Source organism: Ochotona curzoniae, unplaced genomic scaffold (assembly GCF_017591425.1).
Source record: "Ochotona curzoniae isolate NIBS_2020 unplaced genomic scaffold, NIBS_Ocur_1.0 scaffold_2683, whole genome shotgun sequence".
Taxonomy (NCBI): Eukaryota; Metazoa; Chordata; class Mammalia; order Lagomorpha; family Ochotonidae; genus Ochotona; species Ochotona curzoniae.
Window position 1 is genome coordinate 2,172,888 of NW_024467100.1, and position 13,598 is coordinate 2,186,485.

The 13,598-nt window shown below is 40.9% G+C and overlaps 1 protein-coding gene across 1 annotated transcript in view; it reads left to right on the top strand.

The window, feature by feature from the left end:
* The window catches only part of LMX1A (LIM homeobox transcription factor 1 alpha), a 157,144-nt gene that overhangs the window by 108,768 nt on the left and 34,778 nt on the right, over positions 1 to 13,598 (top strand). The window contains exon 3 of the mRNA XM_041003355.1: positions 2,026 to 2,258. Within this exon, the coding sequence (XP_040859289.1) occupies positions 2,026 to 2,258 (233 nt within the window). The remainder of the gene's footprint in view (positions 1 to 2,025; positions 2,259 to 13,598) is intronic.

The window sequence follows — 13,598 nt, forward strand, 5'->3', positions numbered from 1 at the left end:
TTCCAAATATTAATCCTCTGTCAAACTGCAAATACTCTCTCCCATTCTATTGCATGTGTGTTCACTCTTTTGATTATTTTCTTTGCTATGTGGAAGTTTCTGAGTTTGACATACTTCTTATTTGTCTAGTTTTGATTTTGTTGCTTGTGCTTTTGGGGTCTTGTCCAAGAATTTGCTGCCTCCACCAATGTCTTGAAGCATTTATCCTGTGCTTTCTTCTGACAATTTCATAGTTTCAGATCTTTTATTCTGATCTTTGATGCATCTTGAGTTGATTTTTGCATATGGTGAGAGATAGGGATGTAATTTCATTCTTCTACATGTGTATGTGCAGTTGTGCCAGCACTATTTATTGAAAAAATGTCTTTTACCAATTTATATTCTTGGCACCTTTGTCAAAAATCAGTTGGCTGTATATGCATGGATTAATTTCTGGGCTCTCTATTCTGTCCCATTGATCTCTGTGTCAGTTTTTGTGCCACTACCATGCTGTTTTAATTACTACAGCTTTTTAGTATGCTTTGAAATCAAGTAATGTGATGCCTGTAGCTTGATTTTTTTTTCCATTCAGGATTGCTTTGGCTATTCTGGGTATTTTGTGGTTCCAAATGCATCTTAGGATCATTCTTCCTTATTCTGCAAAGAATATGATTGATGTTTCAGTAGGCATTACATTGAATTTATAGCTTGCTCTAAGTAACATGAACATTTAACTCCATGAATACAGATTATTGATCAATATGATGATGTTATTTTTTGATTATATAAACATTATATGAAGCTTGTATATGAAAACATTCTTTTAACGATTTCAGTTATATTTTAGGATGTGTGTGTGTGTAAATTCACTACCACCAATGTACAACATTATTACCGTATGCTATAAAACATGTATAAAATATGTAAACTTTTATAGAAACACATAGGAAAGGCAATGATCAATCTCAGTATCTACCACATTTTCCGAGATGTTAAAAAGAAATCCAGTATTACGTTATAGACAAAAAAAGTCAACCCCTTAGCCAATTCTCACCTTATATTTTTAATCCTTTTGAAGTTTGCATTAACACAAGGACCTACATATCTTCTAGTGTCTAGTGCGATATTTCAACAGATAGATACAGCATGAACCAATGATAATAGCAACTGGGTTCTGCGTTGACTTGGTGGCAGATGACATTGATCGTCACTATTATATGGAGCATAGAACACATGACCTTATCACTCAGTCTTATCACATCCACCATTTCCAGACTCTCACATCTGGGAAGCTTGTGAAACATGCACACTTGGGGATCACCCTTTTGCCTGCTGGTGGGAGTAGGCCTGGCCACTTTCAAAACTGTTATTGTTGATTTAAGTTGTAGGTTCTCCCAGCAATTCCAAATACTCTGTGTGGACCAACCGTGGCAGGACAGCGCCACAGGCCAAACAAAGTCCACTCTGAGAATGGGTTCAGATACTCTTCTTTAGTATTCTTTTCTTAAGCCCTTGTGAGAATAATTCACCTACATGCTGCAGTTCGACTTCCCCAGGGAATAAATAGCCTGGGTTCAATGTGTGTTTTAGGCCAAGTTTATTCATTCCTGATATTAAAGACCATATTTAGTTATTTATTTATTTTTATTTTAATTTACATCTCATTTGAAAGGCAGAAAAACAGACAGGAATAATTTTCTTCCTGCTGGTTTACTTCCTAAAAGTGAGCACAGTTAAGGCTGGGCCAGGCTAAACTCAAGGGCCAGGAACATTTTCCTGTTTTCCCTGTGGGCGCAGGGGCCCAAGAATTTGGACTTTCTTCTCCTCCTTCCCCAGGTGCATTAGCAGGTAGCTAGATAAGAAATGGAGCCGCTGTGACTCCAGCCAGTGCCCATAGAGCATGCCGGCACTGCAGGCAGAGGTTTAACTGGCTGTGCCACACCACTAATCCTTTTAATAACATTTCCTTTTAATACTGACCTAAGGGGAGACCCAACTGAAGCCAAATCTTACAATGTAAGTCTTCCCTTTGTGCTCTCCTGCCAGGCTGTTTGCTGTCAAGTGCGGGGGCTGCTTCGAGGCCATTGCACCCAATGAGTTTGTTATGCGGGCCCAGAAGAGTGTGTACCACCTGAGCTGCTTCTGCTGCTGCGTCTGTGAGCGACAGCTACAGAAGGGAGACGAGTTTGTCTTGAAGGAGGGACAGCTGCTCTGCAAAGGGGACTATGAGAAAGAGCGGGAGCTGCTCAGCCTGGTGAGCCCAGCAGCCTCAGACTCAGGTGAGTGCTGATGCAGTGGGGGACTGGGGCCTTCTACCCCTTCTGGGTCTTCCTTCCCAGAGGGACAGCTGTGTGCACAGCCTTGCTCCAAGGCAAGGCAGTTCTGGATATTCTGGCAACTTTCTTTGTAAGTCTTGAGTGTTTCTTCTTAGTAACTGCATAACCAACTATGCAACAATTCCATGGAATACAACCATAGACATGTAAACATTCAAAGACCTCTGGGTTGAGTGGAGTGACTGCTTCAGGCCTAAGATTTTCAGGCTAGCTACTGATAGCTGGGCTGAGCTCTGAGTTGCAAAGCAGGTTCTGATCTCCTTTACGGGATTCATTCTGGGGTGCAGGTTTGTGGAGCAGCAGCTGCTGGTATTTCTTGGTGGTAATCTAAGTGCAATAAAGTATGCCCAACCATATGGACATGTTTCACACATCCTCATGTCTTCTTATGTCCCATTGGCCAGAACAAAGGTTAGGATCAGCTCTATGGCCACTGGAAGGGGACATGCACTTAATTCAGTGTAGAACCTTGCCAGGCCTCCATGCATCATTACCTCACACACTGTATACAGATATGCAATAGTGTTCTAGGCAACAATGAACTAGAACCCACAATTCAGTCTACCACAATCATTCAGCAGTTCCAAGACTCTGTCTTCTCATGGGTAAGATGTACTCCATCATAGGCTTGGTGGGTCCCATAGAGGAAAGAACTATAATGTAAGAGGGAGCCTCTGAAAGCTCATAGGGAATTCACATAATCTTTTAACTGCACCTTTTTGCAAACTGTTGGAACCTTTGCATGTGTTTTTCTTGCCCATCACCCACCCAAGTCTCAGCCATCACTGTTCTGGAGGAAGGAGAAATGGAGGAGAACAGAGGGGGTCAGAGATGCTACAGAGTTCTTTCACAAGGCCGGGGAATGAGATTACACGAAGCTGGGTCAACGTTGCCTTTCCAATGAGAGTGTTGTCCCCACAGATGGGTGTTTGTCTTCTCCCCAAAACTAAGACCCAGGGAGGCTAGACCTGTGAGAGACTCAGGTGCCTTCTCCAGGTCTTGCACTGTCAGCTCCATTTCACTCTCATGCCCCTTAACTGGTGTCCAGGCTCTCTCGGAGGCTTCACGCTGCCCATTTGCTCAGCTATTGGGAGAGCCTGTGTCCCTTCCATTCTGACTTCGAAACCTAGCACTGTCATTCACTTACTCGCTAGTCTTAAAGGTCTATGTTTTCCCTGTTACTCTCAATTTCTCTTGTCTCAATAGCATATCCTCTGAGCTTCCTCCTACAGGCCACTTCATCAGAGAGCCTCCCACTCCCTAAGCTGGCTGAGCATACCCTTAACTTCTTCAACTGCAACACTATCCCAGGCCATTGTGCCTGAGTGCATGGTTGCTTGTTATTCTTGCCAGAGCAGTAAGCTCCATGAGGGACAGCGTGTGTCCCTAGGGCTTAGCATAGGCCTGGAACATTGGAAGCACCAGATAAACTGTTAAAGAATAAATAAACACATGAAACAAGAGTATCCCTGCATGGTGCTTCAGTGAAAGAACTTGGGAGGCAGGCAAGTGGGTGGCTTTTCCTGGCCATCCCATTTATGTAAATGTAACTTTGGGTAAATTTCTGAAGCTCTATGAGCCTCAGTTTCCAAGGCTGTAGGATGGTGGATAACGATGCTGGCCAAGTATGCGTATGTTGGGCAATAGAAGATAAAATGCATACAAAAAGTTGGTGTTCATTCACTGCCGGTGCTTGACATCTGCTGGCTGGGGTCAGCAACCTCATAGCAGTTGTGTTTTTGCTTCCTTTGCCTCCCAGTTGGCTTTTCCCACCTGACCCTGCTTGCAGTCTCAAGTAAGCTGACACCAGGACAATCCTGATTTCTACTGGGCTCCTTGGTTGTAACATTTTCCTGGATTTGTTTTAAGCTGGGGGAAATTTCTCTTTGTCAGAACACTGGCGCTAGCATAGTGAATAACTCCTTCTGGGGGAATTAAGCCTATTCTTAACTGAACTTCTTGGTCCAAGCTTGGGATAAGATCAGCCTACCCTGTCATTTCCCATCAGATGTCTTTCTTTGCCCTCCCACGTATGCCTGCTTCCCAGAATATTGCAAAATCTTTAAAATCCCAAAGAACTTAGGTGCTGTGGTGATCAGAATGCCAAAGATGTGCACACCCAGAGGGACATATATCTGCTAACTGCCAGGGAATACCCTTCCTCCATATACATATGTGTGGTGTTTGATCACTAGGTTATCCATTTGGCCTCGGATATTAACTGCTGCAAATACAACAATTGTATAATTATCCTTCCCATTGTTTGCCAAAAAGAGACAAAAATAAAGAAGCTAGATCTAAGCAATGCTCATACAATTATAATTGTCAGATCAAAGAAACTGCAAGAAGACATTTTGGCACTTTTTAGCAATAGATTTATGTTTCTAAGTATTTCTCTATGTGGCTGATATTGGAGAACTAGAACTTTCCATTCATTAACTTCTGCATTCATTCAACAAAGGTATATCATGAATGCTTGTGCATGCCAAGCATGGAGTCATTGTATGAATGACAAGAAAGGTTCAGAAGTAGGCAGGTCTTACAACCATGTCAAAGGAAGGCATTAAAAATGTTCAGGCTAAAAAAATAAAGACTGAATGCAAACACCATTGTTGCTTGCATCACTTCTGAGAGCAGAATTAGAGTTTATTCACAGAATTATGTAATAAAACAGCTGAGTATTTACAATATATACAGAAAGATACTAGAAGCAGATTCTGACTCAGAGAATGTTGGGAGCCATTTTAATTGTAATTCTGACAAAGAGTTGGGCTACTTAAGAAATCAGCCTTTCAGGTTTGGAAACCAGTATTGTTGGAATGGAAAGTGAAGGCGGTTCCAGAGGACCTGTGTCATCCCTTTCATCTCTAAATATCTTTGATTGTAAGTGAAGTTACAGTAAAGGTTCAACCAGAGTCAAATAAATTGCCCCTACCACTGATTCTCTCAGTTATAGAAAGGCTGTTTGTCTTACATCATAAAGTGTTTTGTTAGCCAAACCTTGCTTCACTAGTGAGAGGACACATTTCTAGAGGACCAGGCTGTGGCATTTAATTTCTTTTTTTCCCTTAATAAAGCTTAGCATGATGTCAAGAGAAGTACAGATGACAGATAGGTAGCTAATGAGTTGAATTAGCTCTTTAAAGAAGGAAGGCCACTTCATGTTACAGAGAACAAACAAACAAACAAAATTAGGGTCAGTCCCAGTACAAATAAAATTTCTCACATGATTTCTGTCTTGAGTGTCTTACAATGTTGTTGGTACTTGACAAATACTTCATGAATGAATACATGACTAACCTGTCCCATTAACTTTTTAGAGTGATTTTGATAAAGACACAGAAGGCAGGTTTATTCAATTTGAAGATGACACAAATGTGACAGGGAATGCTGTTCTGACAGCTGATACTCTTAATGTTCAAAAAGATTTTGACAACCTAACAGAACAGCACAACATCAGCAAGACGAAATATAACCACTGGATTCCAAAATTCAATACCAAGTGTTGTGTATGGAGCCTTTTCTATGGAATTTCATAGAAATTTCATGTGGGACTATACTTGCTAATGTCAACAAGATTCAAAAGGATGCATGCTTCACTGATAGAAATATGGTTGGTGTCTCCAACATGTAATTTTAATTGTATTATTATTTTTCACATTGGTCAGAATGCATTTAGAATATTTGGGCTAATTTTAAATGGTGCATTTGAGGAAGCCACTAGATAAAGTCTTGGCAAGAGGAGTTAGTTTGTTAAATTGTGTATTAGCTTTGTAAAATTAAGGCTGTGGGTGGGCATTGTGGCACTGAGTGTTCAACCTCTTCTTGGGACACCCTTATCCTGTATCAGGATAGATAAGTTCAGGTCTGGCTAGTATACACCCAATCCAAGTTCTTGCTACTGTGCCTGGGAAGACAGCTGATGACAGACAGCCCAAGGGCTTGTGTCCTGGTCGTTCACATGGGAAAGCTAGGTGGAGCTCCTGGCTCTTGACGTCAGGCTGCCTCAGCACTAGCTCTTGTGGGACAGTTGTAAAGTGAAGTAGTGGATGAAATATTTCTATGTCTCTGTCATTCTGCCTTGCAAAAAAAAATTACACAATATAAATCTTTAAAGAAAAAAACAAAGCTAGGGGATAAAGGAATCACATCTAAGGTTACACATCCATTTCACTGGGAGTTTTGGGCTCTGAGTAAAACTGCATCTGTAAAACACGCTTTGTTGTTACTTCAATGACAATTCTCCAGTGAATTTCAGCTTGCAGTTTGGAAGTTCCAGTTCAGGATCAGGTGACTCCTCAGTGTGGTTTCTGGTGGAAGCAGATCATCTTGGACGCAGTGAAATATTGTAAGTTAGAGGAAGGAGAAGCTAGACAGAACCTGAACTCCAAGAGCCTCACCTTCCATCACATGCCCCTAGTGACCTAGTGATCTCCCACTAGAACCACCTGTCATACACCATAATTAGATCAAGTCTTGGTCCAGCAACTACTAATATTAAGGCATCACCATTTAAACATCTGCGTGAATCTTTGGCAGACAGGACCTACTCAATCCACAACACTTCCTTTAAGTAAATGAACTTGCTTCTCTTTTGATTTTAATTATAGATGGTAGAGGATTTTGTTAGTGGCATCTAAGACTGCTGGAAGCTAGGATTCAATCTATCATTTCAGGATATTGACTCAGCTGTGGTACACAGCAGCATGTGTCACAGTCACAACTACATGGGACACCTAACTTAGGAGGCTTCAACTGCTATTTACACTTCTCTGGTGTGGCCCAGCCTCTTTTTGTCAGTGGTATTGAAACAGCCTCCAAGGCAGATGAGTGAAAGCTTTGGCCAGAGCCAGAGAAATTTGTTCGGGGTCACTGGAAAGCTTGAATACCCAGAGTCTTCAGGAAACACCTTGTAAATACTCACGCTTGATCGCTTATCTTCCACCACGAAGTCACAAGCTCTTGCAGCTGATATGCATATGAAGGGTCACCCAGTTCACTATATCCTATGCTCCTGAGCCTCTCTGTGAGTGTCTACAACCAGGGGAAGCTAAAGGGACATGAGGAAATACAACCAGATCCTGTTCGTCTCTCTGCTGTCCATTCAGTATAACGCTTCTATCATCAGATAACCACACACCAAGCAATTCCCCAGCATACCAATTCAAGTGAATTCTGACCTAATCTGCCTGGAAATAATGTGAGATTCCACAAGGGCTCAGTCCCACGAGTCTGCCTCCTTTCATTACTTCAGATGCCAGTTTCAAGGTGCAGGTTGTCTCCTATACCTGTGACTGACTGAATGTAAGTTGGTGTTCTCGGGTCCCTCTCTTTGGCTATTCAATGAATTTGTTAGAGTAGCTCACAGAATTCACGGTAGAATTTTATTTAAGCTTATGAATTTACGAAAAAAGGTACAAATGAGCAACTTGGTAAGAACACATAGGCTGAGGTGTGTGGAAAAGGTTTGGGAGTTGCCATAGACATGCTAGCCTCCATGTTATCAGCTACCCAAACTTTGTCTTTCTGAATTTTTACAGAAGCCTTGATATAGGCATGATTATCTATGTCATTGGCCTTCTCCCTTCTCCTCCCCTCTGAGATTGAAGTTGGAGCTTGATCGTAAGTGGCATAGCTGGGACTTGACCAGCTCTCAAGTACAGGATGGAGTCATTCCAAGGGATGACTGAGATGCTGTACCAAATATCTACCCCCAAACTATGTTTTCTATTCTTTGTGGTGGGGCTTATGCATTCATCATTTAAACAGTTTCCTCCTAAAGACCAGTGTACATTGCGGCCAGATTCTAACGCTGTAATCATGCCTCAATCCTCTCAGTGACTCTTACCTTGCAGTGACGTTGGGGACCTCAGACATCAGTCATCTCATCAGCATACAGAAGACACTCCAATGACCCCGAGATTCCAGGGACTTCTGGCAAAGGAACTGAAAAAAGTCATCTACACACACACACACACCACACCACACCACATACGCATGCACACACACACTTGCACACATGCACCACACATGTGCAAACACATGCACACACACACGTGCACACATACAACACACACAACACACCACAGCACACCACACCACACATATACACACGCACGCACACACACCACATTTCACTGTATCACAGGAACTTTCAGCCTCACATTCTGTGTTAGTATTGTCACAGTCGTTATACTGAATTCCAGCATTTGTCTCTGCAAGTGGCCCCAGGCCTTGGAGTTCATGCTACCTTCCAGAACTCCCCCAAATAAGTCAGCCTCCCCTGTATATGGCAGCCCTTTCAAATGAAGACAGACTTGCTCCCTGAGATCTTAGATTCACTAAGTCTTTGCTCTTCCCCATTTAACCAACTTGCCCTTAGTCAAATTTTCACTGTCTTTGTGAAAGTAAAAATGCATCACCGAGAAGGTGATAGTATTTTCCACATGTGGTCTGCTCTAGCACAGTGTGGCTATCATGACCTGCTTTGGATATCATATTCTGTTGATGCAAGTTGTGATTTCATTAGCTTTTTTGGACCTTTAGTTTTTTGGTGGTGGAGGTGGGGCTTAGGGCCTGACTGTGAATAATCATGACTCCTGGCTGGACCATGTTGTATTCCTTAATTTGCTACTACTTTTCATATATATATATATATGCCTGTATATACATATATGTATATATACACATGTAATGCATATATACACAAATATGCAAATATTTTAAGTTTTAAATATTTGATTTAAAATATATATGATATGTATACATAAATGATACATATGTATATATATTTTAAATCAAAGATCGTTTAAGAATGTCATGTGCAGTGACTTCTTTTAATTAATTTCTTTTTATTGCGAAGTCGTTTACAGAGAGAAGGAAGGACACAGAGAAAGATCTCCCATGTGGCCCCAGTGGCCAGAGCTGAGCCAATCCAAAGCCAGGAACCAGGAGCTTCTTCTGGATCTCCTATGTGGATGCAGGATCTCAAGTCCTTGGGCTGTCCTTGACTGCTTTTCCAGGCCACAAGCAGGGAGCTGGAAGGGAAGTGGAGCCGCTGAAATACGAACTGGTGCCCATATGGAATCCCAGCAGATGCAAGACGAGGTTGTTAGGCACTAGGCTGCTGTGCTGGGTCCCATGTGCACTAACCTTTTTTTCTCTCGCTCTGTCTCTCTCTCTCTTTTTTTTTTTTTGACAACGAGCAACACCTATTTATTTTATTAAATACAAATCTGAAATGATAAGAAGCTATCACAGATTCCCAGCAATTACATTCCAGTCTCAAAATGTCCTACTGGTACTTTGACAACTAAAATAAGTCTTTGAAAGGTTTTCTACAAATTTCCTACTGAAAAAAAAAAACACAAGGGTCCAAGTAGGGTATACAAAACAAATGAAATCCAAAATGTGGAAGAAAATTCAAAATGGACTGGAATCCTAAGGTGGCTGTAAACCGTTTACTTTCAAATCTCCATAGCAGAAACTGGTGTCGCGTGCTAGAAAGCCATTGCAGCAGACCAGCAAGACACAGGCTTGGCATGACTTCTGGGACGTAATTGGAATTCCAAGCAGGAATGGAAACAGTTTATCAGAGGTATTCACTCTGCTTTCATAGAGTTCACAGCACTGTGGTGTGACCTTTTGTTCGGGACAAAGTGCCTTCTTATTCCTGAGCATGAGCTGTGCATAGTTATCCTTAGTGGCTGCTTCTGTGCTCCTTGGTCTAAGGAGGGTGATATATTCTGTCTTTGAGTGAGTTTCTATTGGAGTGGATTACACTTCTTTGATGCAACACTAAGTCTTGAAAGAACATTGGATCTGGCAACTACCTGTTAAGTAAATCCATTGTATAGTCAAGGTCAGAGTCATTGTCTTTATTCCTCAGTAGGTCTGTTACTGTTTCCTTCCGACACACCGTCATCTATTTATGTCCTCCTAGGCAGTCATCCTACTAACCTACAACTCACCACATTTTCTATAGACACCTGTATTGTGTCGGGCTTAGGCACAGAAAAAGAAAGAAGAGTTGGCGAATACTGAGCGCAATTGAGAAAACTATCTGATATTGGAGGACAGTGCCCCAATTCTGATATAAAGGAACTGAAAGGTAAAAGAGAGCCATCCATAGTTTTGCCATTCTTATTTTGACCAAAAATAAATAAATAAATAAAAATGGTGAGTCGCTTTAAAACACAACTTGAGAAGATATTGAAAAGTTTTTAACTTTGTTAACTTTAGCAATTTTTTCTTGTAATGAATTATGCTTTTTTGAAAATTATGTTGTTATATTCTTTTTTTTAAAGATGTAGTTTATTCATTTGAAGGGAGAGTTACAGAGAGAGGGAGAGACAGAGATGAGATCTGCTATCCTCTGGTTCACTCCACAGATGGCCAGTACAGCTAGGGTTGATCCAGGGCCAGGCTGAAATCAGAAGCCAGGAAACTTGATCTGGGTCTTTCAAGGATCCAGGAACCTACGAACTTGGAAAATCTGCTTTTCCAGGCACATTAGGAGGGAGCTGGATTGGAGGCACAGCAGTTGGGACTCAAACTGGTACCTTATATGGAATACCAGTGTTGCACATGGTCACTTAACCCGCTGTCACCACCACCAACCCCCAAAATATTCTGATAAACATAGGCTTGTGAAAAAAATTATTTTAAGCCCTACTTCACATTTTCCTCTAATATAACAATTTGGAAAACCTCTCCTCTGCAGTAGTAATTTTCAGAAACACTTGACTGAAACTCAGCTTAAAAGTGCATTTTTAATCATGACCTGCCATAAAAGGTACTTCAAAAACTTTGCAAATTAAAATAGCTATTTTTGCTGCAAACTTTTGAAATCAATAGATATGTTTTGTTAGCATATATTCTCTAGGACTTTTTGAAGCTTGTTTTCATATGTGTATGCATAAAATAATTTATAATACTTCAACTGATTTACTTCTTGACCTACATACTGATATGTTCCTCTTATTTATTTTTTTAATATTCTTTTTTTTCCAGAGTCCTTCTTGTTTTATTATATTTTTGACAATCTTTACATAGTTTATTAGGATAAAAAGGTTCAAGGGCTATAGGAAAGTGGGTAAGACTATTAATTCCATATTGTTTCCTTCATGTATCTGAGGTAAAGGGGGATATTGAGGGAGAAGCCCCACCTAGTTTCCCACCAACCCCAGGTCCCAGATGTGGGGCATGCTCTGAGATACTTGCTCAAGTGGTTTTGATAGTTCACCAGTTATGAATCACTGCCAATCTCGCCACTCCAAGCACAATGAGGTCGCTGAAGAATCCACTGATTTTCGTTTATTTTTAAGTGCTAGTCTTTATTTTTAAGTGTTAGTCTTAGCTCAGTATACTGCATAAACTCCAGGTTATTTGTAACCTGAACTTAGAAAAATACTGCCTCAGAGCACAATTACTTACAAACCACCCTCAAGTTTTGCAGTTAGTATACATGCTTTAAATTTCAAGCTTGTAAATGTTTTAATTATTTGTACTGTGTCAGGTTCAGAGAACAGAACAATAGGCACGAACTATATCATCTCTGGTCTCCAAAGACTTGGTGCAGTGCTGGGTCTAGAGCAAACATGTGATAACTGGTATCCCTTTTTATTGTTGTTGTTATTACGGAGACGCGAGACACATGTATTTATATCATGACTGGCACAGAAGTCTGTATGGACATTTTCTGATTTATTAATCTAACTTCTCTGGATGGTAGACAAGAGGCAGTTATAATTACCCGAACCTTCGAGGATGTTTTCAAAATCAACAATTTTGTCTCTTGTTAGTTATCACAGCCACAAAATTGAGTACTTGAAACATTTGTTGTCCTCTGTGTGAGGCTCAACATTTCTTTCTTGTACTGAACCTTTGTCTTCTAGTGTCTTTGTTTTGTCTTCATAATATAGGTAGAGAAATAAAGACATAGGATACTCAACTCGTGGATAAGCCAGGGTAAGAACTTAATTCTACCAATTACCGAGTCAGGACACTTGATACTGAAACAGAGGGCGCAGCCTCTGCTGTAATTGTCAGCCGGGTAGAGTTTATCTTTGGTGCTTAAAAAGTTACAGGCAATATACAGATTCAGACAGTGCAGTATTTTCCATAACTTCATCTTAGAAATATGCTCACACTTGGTTTTTTTACGAAGATCAATTAAACACACCCTAGTTGAAATTAGCACAGTTGCTTCATAGCATATCTACTTTGTGATAGTGTACTATCTATGTGTTTTCTTCTGCATAAGCTCTGTGAGAAGAGGTTGGCTAAATGCACAACTGATAATTGTGATTTTTTTCTATGATGACCGTGATAATGATGGTGGCAGTTACTGAACAGAGCTGAACAAAGCATTGCCTTTAAGCACTTTGCATGCATTAACTTTATCTTCTTATCGAGCTGAGGAGGAAGCAATCTTAAGACCATTCTCTTTCTACAGAAGAGAAAAATGAACATGGAAAAGTTAGTCGTCTGCTGATGGTGCTCGAGCTAGTCAATGAAGGGGCCTGATTTTGAACCCAGGCAGTGCAGCTCCAGGGCCATTAAGCACCATGCTGTTAAAGATGTACTTACACACGCACTCGGGCCTCGTGTTTTGTTCTCATGTTTCACTGACAGCTCTCCATGGCTCTGCTCCAGGTACTCAGTAGGACTCCTGCCTTGAGACACTTCAGCCGTAGAACCTCTCACATGTAATTAAAGCAATGAGAGCAAGGCGCTATGAACCAAGTGTCCACTCCCTCCCCAAATCAGTAGCAAGTTCACCTTCTGCTCTCACCTCCAGAAATCCCTTCATCATAAATTGCTGTCACTATCACACCACCCAGCAGACAATAGGAAGATCTGTAGTATCCACAATCAACATGGCACACAAATGTGCAACTTTGTAAACAAAATTGCCTGCAGGGTATTTGCAATGAGTTTTTTATTTGCTTTGTTTTTACAATTACTCAACACATTTCTGGTACTACTCCTGTTTGATGGTATCAGGAAAAACTGACCATTTTATGCAGATGAGAGATATCATCTGAGCGAGCGACAGCCCTTATTAACTAGCTGAATCAGAGCTGAGCGGTACAGTACATCAGAACGTAGGAACATGCCTTTTACTGGGGTTCTTCTACAAACTGACCTGAGATTCCTGTCATCTGTTATGATTTCATGCTCTGGAGAAATGAACCCAGTTTGTTTTTCTCCAGGTAATGATGGTTTTTTTTTTTTTTAAATTTACCTCTACTATCCACTTGGACACTGGCTCCTCCATGG